Below are 27,531 nucleotides of genomic sequence, written 5' to 3'. Positions count from 1 at the left end.
TTTTGGGGACGTCATCCGGATGCATCAGGATTTGATGGTATCCTCAGACGAGGTCTACCTTGGAGAAGATCTGTGCGCCGTGCAGGTTTGCTGCAAAGTCCTGAATGTGCGGCACAGGGTAGCAGTCCGGTGTGGTAGCCTCGTTCAGCCTGTGATAGTCACCGCACGGTCTCCAGCCCCCTGTCGCTTTGGGCACCATGTGCAGAGGGAAGGCCCATGGGCTGTCGGACCACCAAATGATCCCCAATTCCTCCATCCTCTTGAACTCCTCCTTCGCCAGTCAGAGCTTGTCCGGGGGAAGCCGCCGAGCACGGGAGTGGAGGGGTGGTCCCTGGGCCAGGATGTGGTGCTGTACGCCGTGTCGGGACATGGCTGCCGTGAACTGCGGTGCCAGAACCGATGGGAAATCCACCAGGACTCTGGTGAAGTCGTTGTCGGGCAGCGTGATGGAGCCGAGGTGTGGGGCTGGCAACTGGGCTTCTCCCAGGGAGAATGTCTGAAAGGTCTCGGCATGGACCAGCCTCTGCCTCGGCAGGTCGACCAGCAGGCTGTGAGCCTGCAAAAACTCCACGCCCAGAAGCGGTTGGGCTACGGCGGCCAGTGTAAAGTCCCACGTGAACCAGTTGGAGGCGAACTGTAGTTGCACTGTACGAGTGCCGTAAGTCCTTACTGTGCTGCCGTTCACGGCCCTCGGGGGGGGGACCCGGTGCCCTGTTGCGGGTGTTGTAACTCGTCGGAGGTAAGACGCTGATCTTGGCACCGGTGTCGACCAAAAAACGGCGTCCCAACCTCTTGTCCCACACATACAGGAGGCTATCCCGACGGCTAGCCGCAGTAGCCATCAGCGGCTGCTGGCCCTGGCGTTTCCCGGGAACCAGTGTTCGTTGGGCTCCCCACCCCTGCCTCTGGGGCTAGTGGGCTCTGCTGCCGGGCCTGGTCTGGTCTGCTGCTGGGAGCGTGGCCTGGTGATCTGTGCGATGGACGCCCCACTCACCTTCTTGGCGTTCCACAGCAAGTCCGCCTGGGCTGCCACCTTCCAGGTGTCGCTGAAATCCGCATCGGACAGCAGCAGGCGTATGTCCTCGGGCAGCTGCTCCAGGAATGCCTGCTCAAACATGAGGCAGGTTGTGTGTCCGCCGGCCAAAGACAACATCTCATTCATTAAAGCCGATGGAGGTCTGTCTCCCAAGCCATCCAGGTGCAGTAAACGGGCAGCCCGCTCGTGCCGTGAGAGTCCGAAAGTCCTTAGGAGCAGGGCTTTGAATTCCGTGTACTTGCCGTCCGCCGGGGGAAACTGTACGAACTCCGCGACCTGGGCCACTGTGTCCTGGTCGAGGGAACTCACCACGTAGTAGTAACGGGTGTCCTCTCAGGTCAGCTGCCGAACGTGGAATTGGGCTTCTGCTTGCTGGAACCATAGGTGAGGTCGTAGCGTCCAGAAGCTTGGCAGTTTCAACGAAACCACATGAACAGATGCGGCGTCGGTCATCTCCGGTCCAAAAATCATTTGGACCGTCGGGGTCACCAATTGTAGTGGTGTGCTACACGCAGCGCTAAAATAACGACACGGAGTCAGTAAACTGCAATCAAAGATAAATTTTATTCGAACTTCACAGCCTTGCTTTAAAGCCCCCCTCATCCCGCCCTCCCCAGACGCGGATGCTCTAAGGGACACGTACTCACAAACCCCCGCAGGCTTTTTGCCTTTGTTGCGGACCTGGCCTTTGCGCCTGCGCGCTGGCTATTTGTGAGCCGGTTCAAGTGCGCTAGGAAGTGGGTCGCCACACATTGATTTTAATCCTAGCAGTAGGATTGTCATATAATGTCTGTATAGTTTTAATAACTGTGTCTTGGAAACCAAATCTATGTAAAACTCTGTAAAGGAAATTCCAATTAACCGAATCAAATGCTTTTTCAGCATATGACGCTCAATGGAAAAACATTGAGGAGCGGGTACTTCCCATCCCCATACAAGCAATTTTGGCTGATAACAACCTGCAACAACCTGTACATAAATACTATTGATAACCCATGGGTGAAATTGACTCAAAATATGGAAAACTACTATAAAAGAACATAATCTAGAGGTATTCTTAAATGGTGTGCATATGACTCGGATTTTACACCAAATAAATTGGATGCTAGACTTAAGGACTGGACAGCTAAAGGAATAACAGTTCTTTGCAACATAATGAAAGGAGGAACACTGTTCAGCTTTGAAATGCTTAAAGAGAAACACTTATTAGAAAAACAAGATTTTTTAAAATCGGTATTTACAGATGCGACAATGTTAATATGGCGCTTAAAAATTTAACCAAGGCAAATACATGCTTGATAGAGCTCTTTAGAAAAGCATGTAATTCAGATAATGGTAGTAGAATCATTTCAAGCATGTATAAGGGGTTGTCAAATCTTAAAACACATTCGACTTCATACATTAAAACAAAATGGGAGAAGGAAGGAGGGATAATTATATCTGAGGAAGAATGGACAACAATACGGAGATATCAATGGAAGTGTACCAGTTCACAGAAATGGAGGGAGTTTGGATGGAAAAACTTGATATTTTATTACACCCTCTCAGAAATCCCATTATGATAGTAACCTCCCTGTTTGCTGGAGAAATTGTGGAAATCAAAATGCAAATCATTGTCATATTTTTTGGGACTGCCCTGTTATCAAAAACTATTGGAGGGGGATACAATGCCCTACAAGACATCTTTAAATGTGAAATACCCTTAGAGAGTAAGACCATATATTTTGGATATATACCTCAAGAATGGTTGAAAAGAGATAAATATTTAATGAATATATTGTTGGTGGCTGGTAAAAAGACTCTTACTAGGAAATGGTTATCACAGGAGAGCCCAACTTTAAATACATGGATGGAAATTACAATGGACATTTACAAAATGGAGAAGATAACAGCATCTGTTAACCATAAGCTGGAACAATTTGTTTCATACTGGGAAAAGTGGTTTAACTACATAATGCCTCATAGGCCTGATTTTATTCTCACAAATCAATGAATCTGTTGTAAAAAAAGATCACTTGCTACTTGCACATAGTTCTTTCCTTTTGCTTGTTTTTTCTTTCCACTCTTTTCTATAAGTGTATACCTCAGATAAATACTTTGTGGAGATTTGTGATATATATGATATATATGTACAATGTCTGAAATACATCTTATGGAAATGTTTGTTTGATGATGAACTTCAATAAAAAAAATACAAAAAAAAAAGAATCACTGTTAACATATGACCTCTAGTTTTAGTTTTACCCGACTTCAGTGGAAAAGAGCCTGCTTTCACTAACCTTACTGATATCCTCAATTACTGTACTCCTCTATCAAATTTCCCCTCTCATTGTTGCCTTTGGGAGGTGGTACAAGAGCCTGAAGACACTCACTCAGAGATTTAGGAACAGCTTCTTTCCCTCTGCCATCCGATTCCTAAATGGATATCGAACCCATGAACACTACCTTTCTTAAAAATTTGTTTTTGCACTACTTACTTTAACTTAACTATTTTAAACAAATACATGTATAAATGAACAAAACTGGACAACATGGAAAATATAATAAATACATACCTATATACAAAATATATATTTTTACTGTAATTAAATTTTTTTACTGCTGTGGCAAAATTAACAAATTTCACAACTTACACTGATGATATTAAACCGGATTCTGTTCTATTCATCCTGTCCCTTTACAGGAAAGTGACTTCATGCTCAGCACATAGAAGGCAGAGCAAACAGACCTGATTCTGTGATTCTATGACCTCTATCAGATCAGCTCAGCCTTACTTGCTCCAGGGAAAACAAGCCCAGCCTCTCCAATCTCTCTCCATAACTAGTCCTAAAATTCAGACAAAATTTTGGTGAATCACTTCTGTACCTTGTCCAGCATAATCATTTTCTTCCTATCTTGTGGCATTACAAGTGTGTTGTTAACAAACTGACATCTCGACTTCTGAAGAACACACAAAAGCATCCCCGACCTTCTTTTCCCAATTCAAGAACATGTTGCTAATTAAATAACTATGAAAACCATTTAAAGGCACTGCTACTCTAGACCACACTTTTATAGCAAAGACTGGTTTTAACTTAAGTTTATACTGCCCTATCCCCAAAGTCTCAATGGAAAAGACAGAGGAATTTCATCAGTTACTTCTAAACCCCATATTGAAGAAAACTCATTTTATAAATGCATTAAAATTCCTTGCACCATTCCTTAATACACATTCCAAACATCCAAAGACATTGCATTACTATAACCAGAAGCTAAAACTTAGAGTTGAGCTCAGCTGGTGGCATATGACATCAGTGCCGGACTCCGGAATGGAGGTTCCTGGTTTCCAATCTGGTCGGGCTGTTCCCATCCGTATTGGGTTAAGTGTTGAGCTCGCAACTCAACCTCATAAAATAAAGAAAAAACCACAAAAATGTCTGTGTGAGGAGTGGCGCACCACAGTCTTTCGTTTCGCGCCTTGTAAGGCGTGAAAATGCCTGGCGCTGGCCTCTCAGGCCTGAGTCGACGTTATCATCATTAAAGGGTGCCAAGGACAATACTGGGTCTCCTAATGAGATTGATTCCAGGCTTTCTGTACCTCTTTTTGACACAGATGAGGTACCTGAAGACAAGACTAACATTGTAGCTATGTTTGAAATAAGCAGAGATAATTCACATGACTAATGCATCTAAGCCTTAGATCAGTGGTGAGAAAATTATTGTAAAGGCAGGAATATGGCTCTGTGCAGAAGAAATCCAAGCTCACTAACTTGATCATGAAGATGCATCAAGAATGATGACAGCAAGGCAGTCGATGCTGTCTATGAGGACTTTATGAAGACATTGCTTAGCAAGGACAGACGAGATATGCTCATCCAGAATGTTAAAGGCAAGCTGCCTAATTGAATCCAAATTTGGCTTGTTGATAGGAAATAGAGAGCAGTAATGGAAGGATACTTTGCTTATTGTAAGAATGTGATAAGTGGCGTACCACAGGAATTGACGTCCTGACCTTTACAGCTTGCTATATAAATGAACAATTTTGATGTGAAAACAGGTGCAATTAGTTGGTGAATGACATGAAGCTGTGGTGATGGGGACAGTGTGGAAGGAAATTAAGAGCAGGGAGGTTATGCTAGAATTGTACAGGTACCTACAAGGGTGCACGTAGAGCACTATGTGCAGTTCTGGTCTCCTTGTTTGATAAAAGACAACTGGCTTTGGAGGCAGTGCCGAGTAGGTTCACTGGGTTGATTATGGAGATGAGTGTTTTAGTCTATGAAGAGAGACCAAATTTCCTGGGACTATACTTGCTGGAATTCAGAAGAACTTGCAGGAATTTCACAGATCTAAGATGGAGATGAGGAGGAATTGCTCTTCCTAGAAGGTGGTGAACCTGTAGCATTCTCTGTCCAGGGAACCAGGAGAGGATACCTCATTAAATACATTTAAGACACAGTTAGATAGATTTTTGCATAGCAAAAATACAGATTATGGGGAAAAGGCAGTTCGGTGGAGCCGAGATCAGCTATGATCTTATTGAATGGCAGAATAGGCTTGACAAGCCAGATGGCCAACTCCATGCTCTTAAACAGAAAAATTGTCTTGCTGTTATTTCTATAAGCAACAGTTATCATTACTTCTCTTGTTCTTGTTGCAACAAGCAATTTATTGGTGTAATTTTGCTGATTAATTTGGAGTATTTTTCAACTAATTAAATGCAGAAAAAAATCAATATTTATTATCAAAGGACAGGAGTTTTCTGCAATACAAGAAAGAAATTGAATCTCCTATAAAAATTGAGAATAAATCAAAAACAAAGCATGGAGTCACAAGAGACTGAAAATGCTGGAATCTGGAGCAAAAAAAATTGCTGGAGGAACGCAACAGGTGAGCCAGCAAACGTGGAGGGAAATGGACAGTCAAAGTTTCGGATAAAGGCCCTTGACCTTAAACATCAACTGTTTGTTGCCCTCCACAAATGCTGCTTGACCCAATGAGTTTCTCTAGCATTTTGCTTAATGTTTCATAAAGCATAATTGGAAGCTGATTTCATTTCAAATCATGGAAAAATTATTAGGCCTCACTACAAAACATGCAATATTAAGCAAACCATTAAAATACAATTTAGCAAGAAAACATGGCAATCTGGTGGGAAAAGACCCAAGGACTTTCTGAGTGGTTACATCAACAGCTGGTATGAAAACTCCAATTCCCAGCATTACAAGAGTCTGCAGAGGATTGCAGACTCAGCTAATTCCATCAGAATTAGGGCACAACCCTCTGCCCCATCAAGGACATCTTCAAATAGGCAATGCATCAAAAAGGCAGTATCCATCAGTAAGGACCATTATTATCTGGAATAGGCCCTCTTCTTTTTCTGTGTGAAGAGTTGGTACAGGAGCCTGAAGACCCATACTCCATGTTTTAGTAAGAGCTTCTCCATCACATTTCTTAATAGTTCATGAATGCTACCTTTATTATTTATAGGAATTTTATTTATAGTGAATCCCAAAAAATTCAGTGATAATAAATTCAATTCAGATTAAAAGCTTTAAAAGTTAACAAATGAAAACCATCCTCATAAGCTGAATGTCACATTGCCAGAAATGAAAAGCTGATCATCTGGAGAAATAAAAAAGACACTTTTCTCAGCAAAAGTGATGCTCTCTCTAGTTCAGTTCCTGGCAACACTGTCAGTCGAGTCAAAATAAAAATCCTCTTCTGTCAGCAAATCTGAAGTAAAAAAAAATGTCATTTCAATATCTTTCATCCTTAAACCAGTTTACTTACAGTCCAGTAGGGTAATACAATGGATGAATTTAATGCTAAGAATGATACACTGTTATTAGAAGCAATTTTGTTCACCAATCCAATTAAGCTGTGTGCACTGTCAGAGTGATTACCGTAGATGTCGGATTATAAGCCGCTACTTTTTTCCCACGCTTTGAACAGCTTTGAACACTGCGGCCTTTACTACGGTGCGGATAATGCATGATTTTTTTTCATGCCGCCAAAAACATTTTGCCTCGTAACAGTAGAGCAATAAAATTGATGAGTAGTTCACAATGAAATTGTACGATAAATCAAGCGCACTTTCACAATTAAATTATTGTAAATCAGTCATTTGTACTCACCCTCATCAACATGGAAAACACTCGAAGAAAAGCATTGTGCTGCCTTTATGGCAGTTATTTAGTTTATAATATTTTCGCTTAGTAATTCATTTGTTAGTATTTTCTAGTTAAAGTTAAAAGTGTTAAGTATATTTGTTTTCTGTACATCCCGGGATACTATGACATCACATCCGGTTTCGCCGCGTCTTGTGGGAAATACCGGTTTGCGATAAACGGGAAGGTGGGGGCGAGCACATTACCCGAGCGCATTAGACCCGAGCGCATTAGACCCGAGCACATTAGACCCGAGCTTAATGTCCACTGCTCTGAGACAGGTTAAATAAGGTCTGGGGTTCCGCTGGGTCCTAAGGTCCACCGGATTGAGACAGATTTAATAAGGGACTTGAGCATCCGCGAATTTTGGTATCCGCGAGGGGTCCCAGAACCAATTCCCCATGGATAAGGAAGGCCGACTGTAGTGCCAAAAGAAAGCATCATCTATTCTTGTAAATATGGAATTGTCCTTTGAGTTTAGGAATTTAGCCCCGCATTGGGCCAGCAGACCTTTCCACCGAAAGCATCTCGGTATGATGCCTGCTGTACCTTGTTTTGTCAAATAAAGAAGCTGCTTTGTATCTACCAGTAAATCTCTCCGGTGATTTCATTCATGCAACAACATGCACCGTGATTCAAAACAGACCCGTTTTAAACAATTTACTAAATTATCAATTAATCCTTTAATATTTATTGTGAACTTATTCTTATTCTAGGATAAGCCACAAAAGGTCCTTGACACTCAAAGCAGGTGCTCGGAACATTGTGATCTCTTCAGTGACAACTCTCCAGCTCAATGTCACCCAAAACAAAATGGCCCTCTTAAATGTGGACATCCACCAAACACAAACACTAATTTCATCAGTAAATTATAATTCAGTGTTATCATTTGAGAGGATCTGTTCTGGATCCAACACGCAAGTGCCATTACAAAAGCCTCTACTTTCATTTTCAGATTTGACATGTCATCTAAAACTTTGACGAACTTCTATTGACACACAATGGAGGATATATGGACTGGTTGTATCACAGCCTGCTGTGGGAACATCAATGCCCTAGAATGGAAAAACCTATAAAAATAGTGATACAGCCAAGTCTATCACAGGAGAGCAGTATTCATCATCAATGTCTCCCTCCACCCAGGCCATGCTCCCTTCTTGCTGCTGCCAAACAGTCCCACACAACCAGGTTCAGGAACAGTTATTACCCTTCAACCATCAAACTCCTTAACCACAGTGGGCAACTCCAGTCACCCCAACACTGAACTGATTCTACCATCTATGGGCTCACCTTCAAGGACTCCAAAAGTAATGTCCTCAAAATTTATTAATTTACTTATTTTCTTCTACATATTTGCACAATTTGTTATCTTTCTCACCTTGGTTGTCCGTCTTTGTGCAATTTTTCATTTATTCTGTTGTGTTTCTTTGTATTTACCATGAATGCTCATAAGAAAATGAATCACAGAGTGATTCACAGCGACATGTACTTCAATAATAAACTTAGTTTGAACTTTGAATTGTTCTTGCAGTGTTTTGTACAGTCTTCTACACTGTCTTATATAATTCATGCTCTGTGCACTATCTGAATCTACATGCATGTGATGCTGCTACAAGATTTTCCTTGTATCTGTACCTAACCAACTGGTGCATATGGCAATAAACATGAATTGATGGTAACGTGGGGAGAATAGATTATAGGGAATCTTAGTGGGGAACAAGTAAGGAGATTGCTCTTTGGACTAACAGTCTCAATTGGACTAAATAGCTTGTCTAAATTATAAATATGTTACTTCAATAAACTGACTTTAAAAATCTCACAAGTACATTTTTTTATCCTGTGTAATCAATTCAAAGTATATTTAAGTACATACAAGTCAACATATATTCCCCAGATTTGTTTTCTTGCAGGCATTCACAGTAGAATAAATAAAACAGAATCACTGAAGGATTCTCAAAGACGGACAAAAGCCAATATGCAAAAAGACAATCTGTGCAAATGCAAAATAACAACAAATAAATAAATAATACTGAGAACACAAGTTGTAGAGTCTTTGAAGGCAAGTCCATAGGTTGTGGAATTGGCTTGGAATTGAGGTGAGAGAAGTTATCCACACTGATTGAGGTGCCTGATGGTTGAAAGGCAATAAGTGTTTCACAGCCTGGTGACGTGGGACCTGTACCTCCTTCCTGATGGCAGTAGCGAGAAGAGAGCATGGCCTGGATGGTGGGGTTCCTTGATGATCCTGCTTTCTTGTGGCAGCACACCTTGTAGACATGTGCAATGGTAACGAGGGCTTTTCATGTCACTCACTGGGCTGTATCCACTACTTTCTGTAGGCTTTTCCATTCTTGAGCATTGGCATTTCTGTGATGCCACTGGTTAGAATACTCGCCATTGTGCATCTATAGAAGTTTGTCAAAGTTTTAGATGATATGCTGAATCTGTGCAAACTTCTAAGCAGAGGCACTGTCACTTGTGTGCTGGCCCCAAGACAGATCCTCTGATATGATAATGCCAAAGAATTTAAAGATAGAGCTTTCTCTACTTCTGATCTGATGAGGACTGGCTCAGGGACCTCCATTTTTTGCCTCCTGCAGTCAATAATCAACTCTTTGGCTTTGCTGACACTGAATACGAGATTGAAAATCTGTTGAATGATACCACAATAATCTCCCTCCTATATGGTGATTCATTACAATCTTTGATTTGGTCATCAACTGCGGTTTCATTAGAAAACTTGAATATAGCACTGGAGCTCTACTTAGCCTCACAGGTTATAAGTATAAAGCAAGCAGAGCAGGGGGCTAAGCACACGGCCTTGTGGCATACCACTGCTAATGTTGATTGTAGAGGAAATCTTGCCGACCCGTACAAAGAATTATCAAGGACTAGGTCTTAGAGCTTATTGAATAGTTTCGTGGGGATGATAGTATTGACTGCTGAGCTGTAGTCAATAAAGAACTTACTGATATTTGCATCTTCACTGCACAGATGTTCCAGAGACACGTAAACAGCCAATGAAATGGCGCCTGCTGTTTACTTATTGCGACAATATGTACGATTATCAACATTCAAGAGACAAGGAGATAACTAGAAAAGAACAAATTGGTTCTGGCAATACATTCCTACTTTTAACTGAGCCCATCAATAAACAAGGAATGAAAATAAGATGATATGAAATCAAATCAGGATTCACTGACTTCTCTTGGTGCAGTTTGCAGGATGTTTTCTTTCCCAGTGAAGGAAACACAACACAATGATTGCATTATCCATCCTTTTGCAGGCAGTAACCTTGTTCCATCTTTCAAATGACATTCATGTGGAAATGACAACACTTCAACAGCTCAATTAAAAGAAAAAATCAACAAAATGGAATGTTTTGGCTGAAAGATGAATTACAGCATGCAAATCTGTCGAACTGCAATAAAAACTCTCACAATATGATTGAGTTTATTTGCATGAAATCTGTGCTTGCTGTGCTAAAGACCCAAGTATTATTCAAGATCAGAAGCAGGGGACAATCTTGGGGCCAGTTTCAAAAATTTCATTACAAACTGCAGCTGTTTGCAGAAGAACAAGCAAAATCTTTACATTAGCGATGAGAAACTAAGACATGTAGGTAATTTTAATAAGGTAGGTAATTTTAATAAGGTAGGTAATTTTAATAAGGTACAAGAGCAGGCTGTCAAGACTTTTTTTTGTACATGTCTTATATACCAGGATGGATAGAACACAGTGAAAATAATGAAGCTCAGCTCAAGAGTGGAAAATGATGGAATGTATCCCATCATTTATAAAGGAAGACTGGCTACGTAGCGTTGTGAATATAAACTAAAAGATCTCCAGCATGCTGGATCAGGATATTCTTGCAAATAGTGCAAGGGAAAAATTTAATTATGCAACCACTATGGACCTGGACCGCAATATATTTCTGCATAAGCATTTAAAAGTCCTATTAACTGCACTTAAAAGTCCTCTTCCTGCTCTCTATAGCCCACGATAACTAGCGCTTCCAAAAAAGATTTCTACTTTTGAATAAATGTAACAAGGCATAATTTCCAAAGATTCACAACCTTTGGAGCGAAGAAACTTTTTTTTATATTAGAAGGACAGACAACATATCCTGAGATGGTGACTCAGTTTCAGACTCTGCAGGTGAAAGGAATCATTCTCCCAGCAACAATTTTAAATTTAAGTGATCATAAAACAAGTCCTGCAACTAAATCTGCTTCAAGAATACAGTTAAGCATCCAGTGAACTCACACTGAATCAAATGATTGAAATTAAACAAAATTACTATTCCAGCATTCTACAAGAGGAAACAAGTCTCTTTAAAAACTGTCCTTGGATTAGTCTTGTCTCCAAGAATGACTCAGAAGGGTTCAAAGCACCCAGTCAAAGTTTATCTACTTTCTCAAGTTTGTGGCATGACTCCAGCAAAAGTTTGCACATCAAACTTTTCAATGTACAGATAAACTCAAAAATTCCTCCTCCTCAAAGAATTAATTGACATGTGCCAACTAAATTAAAGCAATTTAAAAGACATTGGAGCTACAAAGTAGTTCAAGAGGAAAGCAGTTTTATCAGTTGAAAGTGACTGCCCTTGACACAAGCATTTCTTGTTTACGTTACTCCAATTCTTTGCACCATTTTGCATTCACTATTTGTTGCTGTACTATTACCATTATTAGAATGTAATACTATCTACTCTAAGCTTCACACAAGGAAGAAATTTTATTGGTTACTGGTGAATATAATAATAAACTGAAGTGATGCAATGTTTGATTGAGTATAGCATTAAGAGATCCTGGTAAAGACAGTCAATAGATATTAAGAGCAAAATGAACCTTGAGCTATAATCACATGCCAACAAAGGAATATGGCTGTAGTGGCTTAAAATCAATCCTAGCTCTCTGCAACTTCAATATAACATGACATGCAGAACCATTGCCAGCTGCTTCACACTGACCTTGCCTCCACCACCAAGATCTGAATACACTTGCCGACGATGGTGTAACATTCAATTCTCAATTCCACAGTAAAAGACAGTCTATTTCTACATGCAGGGCCACAAGTCAAACAATATGTAGATGTGGAATTAAATGGCCTATCTGTTGGCACTGGTTTCTAAACCCTGGGAATCTCCACCCATCAATACTAGTTTCACAGGAAGGACCACAGCTGCTCAAAAAGGTGGTTCACCATTACCTCAGAAGCACTTCTGGCCCAGCATGCCAATGTTGCCCATTGTATTCAAGAACAATTAGAAAACAAGTGCCAATTACTAAGCTTTTGACTTGGTTGAACTTCCACAGTTTACTTTCTAATCCAATATCAAAAACAAACTTTAATCTAGAATAGACTTTACATTTCCAACATCTGTCGTTTTGGCTTCATTGCTATTCAACTCACTATTAAAATGTTCACCTCAAAGCAGCTCTGCTCCAGACAGAATTTCTGCTCATCTGATTCACCCTCAATGGCCTGTCTCCTTCCTTGTTTTATATTAAAATTCCACAACCGTATCCTGTTCTTATCAAACATCTCCAGCTTCAGCTCATTCCACATGGATTTCAAATGAAATTCCTAATTTTAGGGATGGACAGCTCAGAGCCACAAATCATAGCCTTTACATTCAAATTATACGACCTAATGCCACATGTTGACAAACAGAAGGTCTTGACCTCTCCACAACAGCACCAACTTGCTATCCCAATGCCATCTTGCTGTTCGACATTATCCTTTATTGCATTTTTACAAAATACTTTTCTTTCATACTTCAAAGACTACAAACTTTAAAAGCTCTTCAATTTTAACACTCCCCTAGTTCTTTCTGTCCCCCCCCAAACCTCATCTTTCTCCACACCCTCCATCCTGAAGCCCCACTTTTTGTTTGATCCCACAAGATTACACCTTGGTAGAGGTCTCAACTTCACTCCACTTGCCCAAGTTGAATGAACAGAGAGTTCTTCTACCACTGCCTTTAACTCTCGGGCCATTTCTTTAGCCAGTAGTCTTTAAACTAGACTGCGGCCTGTTTTTCACCAGGGCACCATTTTCTGGCTACTTTCTTTCTGGACCTAATAACATTTTCAGCTGATATGAAAGTTTTCCACCGCTCTAATTCATTATAAAGGCCAGCACAGTGAATGAAGTACCTATTCATTAGGCTATCCCATTACAAAAACACTTTTGTTTTACACATCTCCACAGCTTCTCTCCCACCGAAAACTAATTTGCTCTAATTTACCAGCTGTGATGAAGGGCTGCAGACTTAAAATGTTGGCAATTTACCTTTCCATTGATGCTACCTGACCTGAGCCTTTAACTTTTTCTGCTCCTGTGATAGATTTTTAGCAATCTTTGTTTTTCAATTTTAATCAATGCTGTTGGGGCACAGATCGAAGGACCCAGGTTTAAATCTGCCTTTGTGTACCTTATGTGATGTCTTTATGTCCTCCCGCATCCCAGATGTGTTGATAATTAATGATAGCCATTAAATCTAAAAAAAGAATGAAAAGGGAAGTTTATGAGGACACAAGGCAGAACAAATTGGAGTACTACCAGGAAATTAGCAGGAATGGAACCAAAGGCATTTTTCTGCTGGGAGCTGGCATGGGTTTAACAGCCCAAATGTGCTGAAAGTATGTACCCTACCACTCCACTGAAATGTTAACACACTGCTCTCTTGGGATTAGCATTGCAAGAGTCCCACAATGCCAATGGTTATATCCATCAGCTAAATGAGAAAACAAGTCAACAGAATTTACCTTGGAAATTGGAAAGAAAACTAGAAAACACTGAGAACATTGAGCAAATTAGGTAGCCTGTGAAGAAAGAAAAAGTCAAAGACCCTTCCCAAGAACTGGAAAGAAGAGAAAATGTTACATTTAAGTTCCAAAGAGTGCGGGACAGAGGGTCAGGACAAACTCCCAAGCAAGAAAAATCAATCTGAGAATGACAGATTTATCAGACAGAATAATAAAAGTTTCACAAGGTTGATATTCTACATTTACCTTTCTCAGAGTAGCACTTAAGTTCAAAGGAATCAAATCTGTTATTGCATCAATCTGTACTTCTACTGAAACTAGCCAGTTATATGACTCATTCTCCTCAGCAGCAACATAAGGGATGTTGTTCATGATACACAGAAATGATCTGGATGAAAATGTAGGTGGCCTGATTAGCAAGTCTGTAAATGATATCAAAATTGGTGGTTTAGATAGAGAAGGTTGTCAAAGGATACAGCGAGATGTAGACCAGTTGAAAATATGGATGGAGAAATGGCAAATCCGGGAAACTGTGAGATATTGCATTCCGGGAAGGCAAATGCAAGAGGAAAATACATGCGTCGGTTTACTTCAGGTCCTCTGGTTTCTTCCCACATTCCAAAGATTAATTGGAATTTTAAAGGTTTTAAAGGTTAGTCATCGTAAATTGTTCTGTGATTAGACGATTGCTGGAGTAGCATGATTTGAAGGGCTGGAAAGACCTATCCTCGTTCTATCATTAAATAACAGGACCTTTAGGAGTACTAACATACTTGAGATCTCTTGGGGTGCAAGTCCACAGCTCCCTGAAAGTAGGGCACAAGGGGCAGGGTGGTAAAGAAAAATTTTGCCACTGGAACTGAAAACAGGAAGTCATGGTGCTCTCGTATAAAACATGGGCAGTTCTATTGACACAGTGGGTTTGGTGAGTACGCAGGAGAGGTTTATCAGAATGTTACCTAGTTTGGGGTGTATTAGCTATAAAGGAGAGGTTGAACAATTTTGGATTGTTTATTACAGAGAAGAATAGGCCCGTCTGGCCCTTGGAACTGCACTACCCAGCAATCCGATTTAATCCTCGCTTATCACGGGACAGTTTACAATGTCCAATCAACCTACCAACCAGTGCATCTTTGTATACTGGGAAGAAACCTGAGCACCCAGAGTAACCCACACAGTCACAGAGAATTGAACCTGGGTCGCTGGTACCATAAAGCGTTGCGCTAAACATTACGCTAGCATGTTGCCCCATAGTACTCTAAAGTGTCAGATGCAGAGGGGTGAGCTGATAGAAGTATGTTCAATTATGATACATACTGTAGATACGAGTAATCTTTCAAAGTGCTCCCCCACCCCAGGTGTAAATGTCAAATACTGCAGAGCATAGCTTGAAGGTGAGAGAGGGCAAAGTTTAAGGAGATGTGTGAGGCCAAGTTAAAAAAAAAGTCAAGTAGTATATACCTGGAACATACTGTCAGAAGTAATAAAAGCAGATACAATAGCAACATTTAAGACGCATTTACAAAGATGTGTGAACAGGCAGGGCATAGAACAGAGGTTACCAACCTGGGATCTATGGACCCCTTGCTTAATGGTATTGATCCATGACATAATAAAGGTTGAGAAGCCGAATTATGCCGTAGAGGGATTCAGACCGCGTTCAAGCAGAAGAGATTAGTTTAGATTGGCATCATGGTCCACATGGACACATTGGGCTGAAGGACCTGTTACTAATCTGTCCTTTTCTATGTTCTAAGGTCCTTCTAATGGCTGTTGACCAGAAAACTTCAAGAGCAAATCAAATCAAGTTTTCTTTTATCAGCATTGTATTCTTAGGCATTTACACAAATCATGATGCACTATGATCCAATCAACCAGGTGAACAGGGAAGCAGAAAGAAAATGTACAGTTTCTTCACATTACCCAGCCAGTGACAACTCTTCTCATCGGATTTTGCTCATCAAGAAATAATCTTGAAGTTCTCAGGCTAGATGTTGCAACCAATTAAATCAAGGTTGAACGTAAGCAATACTTGTGAGCAGTTCTTCAAATTAAACTTAATGCTTTCCATTCATATCTTGCTGGCTGATCCATAATCAGAAAACAGCACTGGCAGCAACACACCTTGAAATTAACCTAGTATTCAACGAACAATTTCCTGAGTAATTCTTGCAATTACTTCTCCTGTCCAACTGGAAAGTACCATCATGAACTCAGCTGAGGTGCAGCTAACTCACTGACGCAAAGTGAACTGAGGTACACACAGCTGCAAAAATTTTATCTTAAGATGGATGTTCGTACCAAAAGCTATCAAAATGGCGAGTCATGAGTTTGAAGTAGCTTTCCATCATCACTTGGTCTCAACAATGGAACCCATCACCAGATGGAAGAGGACTGTAGTTAGGGATAGCCTGTCATGCCCACTGTTGAACTTGAACACATGCGAGGTCATCAGTCGCCGAAATGCAGTGATACCCTTGCACCAGGGATCACTGGTTGGCCTCGCATGGCCAGCGAGAAGTGCTGCTGCTACTGGCCTGGAGCGCAGACAGATGGGCGCTCCTCTAAACCTGTTTAGCACACCAAACTTTTGTGGGGAACCCGGTGCTAAAATATTCGCAGATGACCTAATTCGGGCTCAGGGTTTCGTAAGTAGCAGAGCAGCTACCTCGGTGCAATCTACTGAAAGTCACCCCTCCAGCCAAACTTTTGACAGCTGATAGATCCTACCTACAAGGAGGGCAGGCGTGCGCGCGCACTCTGTCGCACTCCTTGCTCACTTGGTCACTCTCTCCGGACTACAACCGCTGCGGCCCCAGCATGGGGACCTCCAGCCCTTACCCTGTCCTCTCACCCCACCCACGACCAACCGCACCTGGCCAAGGCCTTTGACGGCTGGTGGGTGGGAGGCTGGAGTCTGGGCCCGGAGGCTGTCTAATGAGGCAATGAAGCCCTCAAAACTGGGTCGGTACGTTGAGTCCAAGCACGCTGCACTTAAAGGCAAAGCCGTTGAGTTTTCTGAGCAGAAAAAATGTGAGCAAGCGGGACAGAAGCAAGTGCTAATAGCCACAAAAACTAAATTGCGGAATAAAACGGACATAAGAAAACCCCTTCGAGTATCGCTGTATTCTGGTCGTGATTAACAACCCCCCCCAACCACCACCCCCCCCACCCCTCGTCTGCCGGTCTGCAAGAACCGTCAATATTAAACCAGTCTGCGGTGCAAAAAATGGTTGGTGATCCCTGTAATAGGGAAACCAGCCTGGACACGTGTTCAGAAGTCAAGAATGGAGGCGAGTTCACCAATTAGAATTATCAGGAGCCACTCAAAGCCACACCAACAGTCATTTGGAGCCTCGGTATACACCTGTGTCAAGTCCATGCTCAACTACTCAGAATTCAAACAAAGCACAAGATACAACACAAATCATTGATCACTTTTCAAAGCCACCACAAATTCATAGTGAAACCACAGACACAACAAGCTGCCCAGAATATTACAGGTAGGTGATGTCACATCATTGAAAGATTCTGCACACACTAAATGCCAACTCAGATTAGAATCAAAGTTCAAAAGTTCAAAGTAAATGCTCAAAGTATCTATACATTATACAACACTGAGATTTGTCTCCTTATTGGCAGCCACAAAACAACATACACACACAAAAAAAAGACCAAACACCCAATGTACAGAGAGAGAAAAAACCACGCAAATGATAAAAGTAAACAAATAGCATTTTGAATGAAAGTGAGTCCTTAGACACGAGGCGTCAAGCAGGCCATAGCCTCAGAGGAGCACAGAGCAGAGTAAATGTTGTGCAGCAGCGAGCAGAACCGTTCCCAACCCTCACCGCTGGCCCCAACATGTTGACTTTTCAATCCATCCAGCCTAGTGTTTAAAATCATCCAAACATCAAGTCATTCCTCACTCTAAGACCCAGACTCTGTTGCATCAATACGCTCTGGGCCCGCCAATATTTTCAGCTATGAAAATACTCGCATGGAGATGGCAGCATATTTCAAAATTTTAGCCCAGCAAAGAATGGCAATATATTTCAAAGTCATAATACCATTGTCAATGGAAAGTAACTTGAGTATGATGGTTTCCATGCATTTGCTACTATGGTCCCACAGTGCAGCTAAGTTCAGGAAGTATTGTTGTATAAAATCTTGCAGATGGCACACACTGGTCTTGAGAAAATGGCAGGGAAAGATATTAGTAATAACATAATGTCAACATGAAGTTGATAGACATGTTGGAGATTATTCATTGCTTGCCAATGTTACTGCCACTTTATCAGTTCACCTGTGACAATTCCTGGTATCAGCAACTTTGCTGAATTCTATTTAAAAAGAATTGTACAAATCAAAGCAGCCAACACTCCAAATTCAGACTTCATTGAAGAAGGATGTTCAATAATAAAGCAGGCAAAATAGTTGGACCCCACTGAACTCCCCCTGCGGTCAGGTACTAAACCTGGGATGATTCATCTCAAAAAACCACAACCACCTTCAGAAAAGAGCACCATCCAGAGACAGAGAAGCAGTTTCAGCGACAGGTTACTATCGATGCAATGCTCCTCAGACAGGATGAAGAGGTCAATACTCCCCAATGCCATTAGGCTTTACAATTCTACCGCCAGGACTTAAGAACTTTTTAAAGCTATTATTAATGCTTTTTGAGATGGTGATTTAGATGCATATCATATTTTTTTTACTGAGTTAAGTATTGTATGTAATTAGTTTTGCTACAACAAGTGTATGGGATATTGGAAAAAAGTTGAATTTCCCCATGGGGATGAATAAAGTATCTATCTATCTATCAAAGAGCAGACCAAATCTTAGATTCTGTGCTGGAACAGCTAGTCACAAAATGAGGCAGATCCTACTGATGATAACAAACATGAGAATTATTTAAATTATTTACAGATTTACACGAATATACCAAACACAAAGTCAGGAAGAAGTCAAACCTATTAATATTACTGAATAATTCAGCTCCAAATCATTTCCACTTCAGTTCTTTTAATATGTAGTGCCCAAAAGTGCTTTTAAAATCTAGGCTGCAAGGCTCAAAAGCCCAACAATTAAAGTTGAAATATCATGAGACAAGCTCATTGCTTTACGAGCAAAACCAAATGCAAAAATTTTGCAAAACTCTCAAGGACATCACTTCCTTGTAATTGCTCCCCCACCCAAAACAGAGTCCATCACTACACTGCTGCAGTAGTGACATCCCATGATCACTTCTGCATAGTTACACTTACATCCTTCATTACATGAAAGGAGCTTTTTCTTTGCTAATCTTGCTGCCATTGCTAATGGCTTGTTAAGTGCAGATGATAATTAGCCAATAGACCGCTGCCCATATTACAATTGACTATGCATTTGCTATTTAATACTTCTATGTCTAGTCTAAACATTTTAAAACTGCACTTCATTCTGAGATCAATGAATAACTTCAGCAATGACTACTCTTGGATTTGAAACTGGTGTGCATGTGTGCATGCATTAGCTGTAGAATCTACATCAGTGCCACTCCCAAAATAAAGTTAGCTCCAAACCAGGATAGAAGTCTTCATCCCACAACAGTAAACTTGTGAGAAATTTCAGAACCAAGTTTATCATCACTGACATAAGTCGTGAAATTTGTGTTGCAGTAGCAGTAATAGTACAAGACAAAAATACTATAAATAATAATAAACAATAAATGGATACTGCAAAGGAAGAATAATGGGGCTGTGTTCATGGACCATACAGAAACTTGACAGCAGAAATGTGAAGTGTGTCTTCAGGCTCCTGCAACTCCTCCCTGATGATAGAAGTAAGAGGGCATGTCCCATATGGTGAGGGCCCTTAATAATGGACATCTCCTTCTTGAGGCAGCACTTTTTGTAGATCTCTTCAATGGTGTGGAAGCTTGTCCTAGCCAAGTCTGCAAGCCTTTGCAGCCTCTTTCAAATGTGTAACTTGGAGCTCTCCACAGTCCATCTGTAGAAATATGTTCTTCCTTGATGACACACGGAACCTCCTCAAACACCAAACTGAAGAGCTGACATGACTTATTTGTGACTGCATCAATGTGATGAACCCAAGATAGATAGTGAGAAGAATTTGAAGCTGTCACTTTTTCCACTGCTGAGCTCTCAGTGAGGACTGGCGTTATTTTTTCTTGACTTCCCCTTCCAGAAGTCTTGCTGATGTTGATGGTGACATCAGTCAACTGGCCAATCTACCTCACTCATGTACATTTCCTCGCTGCTGAGATTCTAACAAGTGATATCCTCATTGAATTTATAGATGCTGTCTGAGCTGTGCTTAGCCACACAGTCATGAGTGTAGAGATAGTAGGGTAGTGGGCTAGGCACATGTCCTTGAGGTGCACTGGTGATGTTATTGATGATCCACATGGACTGATCTGTTCTAGGACCCACCATACCATTAAGATTTTCAATGCAATAATAATGAACTGAGTCAGTAGCAGTAATGTGCATTTTGGCAGCATCCAAAGTACCAAAAGCATCCAAGGATCATAACAGTTGTGTCACTCATCAGTACATCGAAATCTCCAATCTGACCATATGTAGATTTTTGCCAATTTTACAGAATACACATCTTACCAACTTTCCACCAGGTAAACACTGCAGCAACACAGAAAGATGTACCAAGACATTCTGAAGCTATCAATGCACTGTAGGTCATGCAGCTACCCACAAAACCGTCCCACAAGAGAATTGCTACCCTAAGAATCAAAAGCTTTATCAACATCTTTAGATAATACAATTAGATGGTCAATATTGACTTTAAAGTTTACAGAATTATGAGTGGCATAGATAGTCCTTTTCCTCAGGTGAGGGATTAAGACTAGAGAGCATTAGTTTAAGGTGAACCATAGAACACTATGGCACAGTACAGGCCCTTCAGCCCTCCATGTTGTGCCGACATGAAGGGAGAAATTCAAAGGAGACCTTGAGGACAACAACCCCACCAGAAGGTGGCAGCCACATGTTTGAACTGTCAAAGAAAATGATAGAGGTAAATACAATTACAGTGTTTAAATATCATTTAGACAGATACATGAATAGGAAAGTAAAGGATGGGACCTAACATGGACAAGTGGGATTAGCAGATAGGCATCATGGTTACAGAGTTGGGTTTAAAGGCCTATTTATGTGCTGTACAAATCCATAATTCTAAAATCATGTCTCCTAAAAGCTACCACAAATTACAGATACATCTTGTATGTCTTGTATTTCCCAACAGTTTGTAGCTTTTCTTTGACAAAGCACTTCTTTTCTGTCAAATGCTTCCATTCTTGATTGAAACAAGAAACCATTTTCTGTTATTTTCTTATTGTACATCAATTTGACAATACTGGAAGCAAAGCTAAAATACATCTCAAATACAGACTAGGCCCCAATGCAGAAGTTTCTAAAACCATTTGTTTCCATGCTTTTATTTCCAAATATATCAACTCTTGTCAAAGTCAGTTAAATTACTGGCAAGGGTACAACAAAACAATTGGAATTACCAAGCCACAATTCAAATTTGCTGCTCATGCAAAAGCCATTGCAGACCTGGAAGTTTATATTTCAACTGGGGGATTGTAGATATGATCAGAACTAAAAAATAATGTGCTGGTGCCAACCCAATATACCCTTCGAGGTACTTACTCCTAAAAACACTCCCATTGAAAAGGATTTTCACACTTCTACCTTTTGCTACCCACAGGTGTTTTAATTATTCACAGCTTCCTCCTATTTACTTCATTTAAGTTAATCATATTTTGCATATCTCTTACCAAACTGCTCATCAGTCACCTTAGTTCCATGGAGAGTAACTGCAGCTTTTCCACTTTTAACTGGAAAGGTGAAATTTCCCATTGCAACTACTGGCATAATTGTCTTCTCCATCCTGTCAAACTTTCATATCCTTCCTTCCTTGTGGTATAACTATGTTGAGCAGCTACAACAAAACTTCCGTTTTTGTCATCTGTCTCCGTTAAGGAAACCAGAATCCACATGCTAATCTTGCCTCTCAAATTCTATGGTAACAGCAGGAAATATTATGCACATATAAACCTATGTTCCAGCACAAACTTCAGAACTGTCATTTCACATCTCTCATTCTTTCTCCAAAAGAGAATCACTTGAGTATTACATGTTTATCTGCCGCTATCAACCACTTCGCCAGGCTTTATCTTCTTGCAGTCTACTATGATCAACATTATTATTTATCAGAATTCCTGGAAATCTGAAAAATTTCCCAGCAAACCTGCCTCAGTCTATCTCGGGACTTCTTCAAACAAGCTGCACAAGTCCACATGGACAACCTATACTGCATTCTCTTCAATCATTCCCATCACATCAGAAAATTCTGTCTAGTTAGTCGCAATGTACTTAAACAAATATAGTCATAGAACCAGGCCACAATTGGTGTAGGTGAAAATGTGACATCTTAATCCCTTCAATCCCCCCTCCTCCAGCTAATCATTTGGTTATACAAAGCTTGAAACCTAACCAACTCTGGTGAGACAAGACAGAAAAGATTCAAATTAAAAGCCATCATAAACAGAAGCACTGATTACTCCACCACAATCTTCAATGTTCATGGCTTTTCTTGAAAGATTAAAAGGACTTGAGCTTGGTACACCATGGCAGGACCACCAAACTGGCAGCTGACACAAATTTCTGAGGCTCAGTGATCGAAGGATGGTAGTTATGGACATCTAGGAGTATGAATATATTGCAATGGATAAATACTTGACAAACGAGATTTCATTTGGGCAAATGTGAACTGTTACACATTTGTAGGAAAAATTAGGAAAGGTATGAAAGCTTGGACACATTTCTAAAAAATGGTACAAGAACCGTGATTTGAGCTTGAAAGATAAAGATTGCTTTACTTGTTACATGTACTTCAAAACATGCAGTGAAATGCATTATTTACATTAGTGGTCGCCAACCTTTTTAAGCCCAAGATGCCTTACCTCAGCCTTAGAGAAAGGCAAGATCGACCTACTAAATCGTTCAGACACACGCATGCGCACCGGGCCGAAGGGACCAGAAGTGGAGCCCCACAGCCCCAGAAGCAGTCGCTGTCTGCAGGCGGCTTTCTGTAGCGGGAATGTTGCTATGTCACCAATATCTTAATTGGTATTACTCATTTTTAAAATGTTCACATTACAATACTTTTAATTCTATGTTTCATTATTTAATTTTATTTCAACACAAAAAATAAATGAATAAAAAATGACTGTTGCACTCAGTGTGATGACTGGGGCTGAATACTTTCTACTAGTTCCCTGAAATCTGGTTCATAACTACAGACAGCCAGCTTGAGACAGTCTGTGAGGTGTCTGTCAGTAAGACAGCTCCTGTACTTAGATTTAATAATTTTCATCTGAGCAGCACAGCACCCTCACAAACCTCCTGACAGACTATCTCAATGGGCAGTTTCCTTTGCTGGACTGAATGTTGAACCTGCCACGTTTGTAAGGTGTTTTGTATTGGTAAACTGTTAATGAGACACTGGCATAAGTTTCAGAGGTACGCAAGCTAACACCACTGTTTTTTGTTTCCCAGTTCTTTCACATATGGGGAATGTTGCAATTTAAAGGGAGAGAAATGTTGTACAGGTCTCCCCCGTTTTTCGAACGTTCGCTTTATGTCAACTCGCTGTTATGAAAGACCTACATTAGTTACCTGTTTTTGCTAACAGAAGGTGTTTTCACTGTTACGGAGAAAGGCAGCGCGTGAAAAAGCAGCCAAGCTCCTCCCCAGAACTGCATTTAGCTGCCATTGCTTAAACACGTGCCCGTGAGCATCTGCGCTTTACTGTATGCCGATTTATTTTGCATCCTTTAGCAAGATGAGTTCCAAGGTACCTGTATCGGAAAAGACTAAAAGAGCTTGTAAGGGTGTTACACTTAATGTAAAACTAGACATAATTAAGCGTTTCGATCGTGGTGAACGAAGTAAGGACACTGTCCGCGTGTTGAATTTGCCTGCGTCCACCATTCGCACTATTTATACGCAGAGAGAAAGAATTTTGAAAGCTGCCGATGTTACTGTTGGTTCTGCTTGCAGCAAAGTGGTCTCTCTTAGTCGGCATCCAATAATGGATAAAATGGAAAGTCTATTGGTTTAGTGGATTGATGGGTGTACAAAGCGTGGTGTTCCGTTAAGTTATCTTATACTTAAGGAGAAATCAGTCAGTCTTTTTAATAAGCTGAAACAGAAAGCACTGGACGCTGGTGATGAAAGTGTTGCGAAAGTGGAATTTAAAGGTAGTCATGGGTGGTTTGATTGGTTTCTGAGGCGAGGGCAGCTTCTTAGTTTAAAGTTTACTGGAAAAAGTGCTTCGGCTGATACTGAAGCTGCCGAAAAGTTCCCAGCAGAACTGAAGAAAATAATTACAGAAGATGGTTATTTATATAAGCAAGTGTTTAACTGTGACGAAACTGCAATTTATTGGAAAAAACTGCTGAGCAAGACATTTATTTCGATAGAAGAAAAGCAGGCTAAGGGACGCAAGGCATCAAAGGACAGGTTTACCCTAATGCCTATTATTAACGCCACTGGTGATGCTGTCCTTAAGCCTCTACTAGTGTACCATTCAGAAAATCCGAGGGCACTTAAAGATATTGGTAAGAAAACACTTCCCGTTGTGTTCCGTTCACATCCAAGTGGTTGGAATACCCAAGTGCTTTTTTCTGAGCACCTGAGTGGATACGTTAGTCCCTTTGTTGAAAATTACTGTATAGAAAATAACCTCGATAAGAAGTGTCTTGTGATTGTCAATAATTGTGCTGCTCATCCACCTGGCATTACCGAGTATGGTGGTAACATTCATGTTCTTACTGCCCAATACAACATCGTTGCTGCAGCCGTGTGACCAAGGCCTAATAGCCATAATCAAGCCTTACTATACGCAAAATGTGATGCGTTTTATTGTAAGCGCCATTGACAGAGAGGGCAACTCTGAAGCATCTTTGCGAGAGATCTGGAAAGAGTACAATATAAAATTGGCAATCGCCAACACTGGAGATGCTCTCGATAGGCTAACAGTCTCGACGAGAAAAGGCGTTGAGGAAACTATGTCCCGAAGCAGTGAACGATTTTAAAGGCTTTGAACCATCAACAATAAATACGGCAAAAGTGAGTTTGGCTAAGGAGGCTGGGTTTGTGGAAGTTTACGAAGATGATGTTAAAAAGTTTTTGGCATCCCATGACCAGGAACTGACAGATGAAGAGCCGGTGCAATTGGAAGAGGAAAGGATAACAATCAAAACCGAACGCAGCAGCAAACAGCACAAAAGTGAAGTCGTCCAGGAACTGAACGTGAAGCAATTGTGTGGGATTTTCGCTGCAATGATTGCAGAAAAGTATGACTTTAATTTTGAAAGGGTACATAGGTTTAGGGCAGGTTTGCAGGATGGTTTGAGTGCTTACAAAGAACTGTATGGTAGAAAAATGCGCGAGGCTAAGCAGTCAAGCATACTGTTGTTCTTCAAGCCTTCCACATCAGACGACGAACCTCGACCTTCGACATCGAGGCAGGCAGACATAGAAGATGACCTGACTGCCCTGATGGAAACAGACGACGATGACACCCCAGTGTCCTCTACCTCCCACCACCCAACCTCCGATGACTCAGCCTAACGCACCGTCATCAGTGTGCTCACTGTCTTCCCGATTCCAGTAAGTGAAATTACACTTATTTCTACTTTATATAGGCTGTGTGTTTTTATGTGTTATTTGGTATGATTTCTTATTTGGTTTCGTTTGACAGCTTCATAGATTAAAGTTTACTAGAGAGTGCTGCCGAGTGCGCATGCACCGAATGCTTCCGCCGAGAGCACTTGCGTGAGACTTTCGCTACGGTGAACAGAAAAGTATAGCAGAAAAGTATTTCTACTTTATATAGGCAGTGTATTTATCATAACATTCCTGCTTTTACTATATGTTACTGTTATTTTAGGTTTTATGTGTTATTTGGCATGATTTGGTAGGTTTTTTTTGGATGTGGAACGCTCACAAATTTTTCTCATATAAATAAATGGTAATTGCTTCTTCACTTTACAACATTCTGACTTACGAACTATTTCATTGGAATGCTCTACCTTCCAATCGTGGGGGAAACCTGTAATGTAAGCATAATAAAGATAGGTTGATGCTGATTAGGATAATGGTGATGTAGTGGTGCTCCCGCTGCAGAGAGCTGTTTGTGGGGAGAGGTTGTTTCCGGGTTTCTGCCCGGTGCATGTTTTTTTTTCGGGATCTACTGGGAAAGTCTCAAAGATCGACCGGTCAATCGCGATCAACTGGTTGGCAACCACTAATTTACATCAAATCAAATCTGCAAGGATTGTACCAGTGCACAAACTGCAAGTCTTTGGAATATGGAAGGAAAAAAAGAGCACCCAGTGGGAACCCACTCAGTCATCTGCAGAACATACAAACTCCTTACAAACACCAGAGGGAAATGTAAGCGCTATGCTAACCATACCAATACATTATTGATTGAAAGCAAGAGGACAGGATGAGAAAGTGGTTAATCAAACCATTCAGCATCCCAAGTTTTACTGATAAAGACAAAGTATTCAAAACTCATTAACAGAGTAGAAATAAACTGTTTCTAATGACAGAAGAGTCAAGAACTAGAAGACAAAATGAAGGTGACTGGCAAAAGAACTGAAGGTTTTCTTTGGCAGAGCAAATGGTTAGGATTTCAAATGCACTAGTAAGAGACATAATGGAGGCAGATTAAATTGCAGTGTTCTAAATGAAGATGAAGAAGCATCACAAAAGAAAGAGTCAACAGGGCCACCTTAGAGGGATTCACAGGTTTATTTTTACACTGAGCTAAAACTGATTCAACAGAGTCAATGGCCTCAGTGATGTAACCATTTTCAAATGTTTTAAGAGAAGACAACCACTGTCTGAACAATTTTTCTTTATAACCGTAACCCTTCAATGCTGGTAATCTATTGTCTTATGACTAAAACCAGATGCATTTATGGCTCAACTACTCTTCCACAGAGCCACAGTAGTACCCGATTACTCCTATATGTCTCAGGAAATAAAAATTAATATCACATGCATTCTTGACCAGCTTTCTAACAATCCTGTTGCCTTTAAGGACATGAAAATTTTCAACACTACTTAGCATCCTACCATTTATGTCTGCCTATCCATGTATTACTTAACACTTCTGACTGACGTCGAGGACTTCTGCCACTAAAAGCAAAATTTTCCGGTGGCCAACCATTTTAACCCTTATCCCTATTCCCATTCTGCCATGCCAGTCCATGGTCTCCTCTTTCAACACGATGAGGCCAATCTCAGGGTGGAAGAGCAATACCTTATATTCCATCTTGGAAGCCTCCAACGTAATGGCATAAACATCGATTTCACTTTCTGGTAATTTTTGTTTCCCTCCTTTCTTCTATTCTTCACTCCGGTTTCTTAACTGCTCACTTGCCAATCACTTCCCTCAGTGCCCCTTTACCCACATGGTCCACTATCCTCTCATCAGATTCCATCCTCTCCAGCCTTTTACCTTTCCCATC

At 40.9% G+C, this 27,531-nt stretch overlaps 1 protein-coding gene across 5 annotated transcripts in view; it reads right to left on the bottom strand.

Moving 5' to 3' along the window:
- Positions 1 to 27,531, bottom strand: part of ppp2r5d (protein phosphatase 2, regulatory subunit B', delta) — a 232,454-nt gene that overhangs the window by 86,695 nt on the left and 118,228 nt on the right. The window contains exon 3 of one of the 5 annotated variants that reach the window (XM_073056219.1): positions 13,625 to 13,690. The exons of the other annotated variants lie outside the window; for them this stretch is intronic. Coding sequence (XP_072912320.1) covers positions 13,625 to 13,654 — 30 coding nt within the window. The 5' untranslated portion in view covers positions 13,655 to 13,690. The remainder of the gene's footprint in view (positions 1 to 13,624; positions 13,691 to 27,531) is intronic. 5 annotated transcript variants of the gene reach the window in all.

The sequence above is a fragment of the Hemitrygon akajei genome, chromosome 9 (assembly GCF_048418815.1).
Source record: "Hemitrygon akajei chromosome 9, sHemAka1.3, whole genome shotgun sequence".
Taxonomy (NCBI): Eukaryota; Metazoa; Chordata; class Chondrichthyes; order Myliobatiformes; family Dasyatidae; genus Hemitrygon; species Hemitrygon akajei.
The sequence above is the reverse complement of the archived record's forward strand: the minus strand, read 5'-3'. Positions and strand labels throughout refer to the sequence as shown.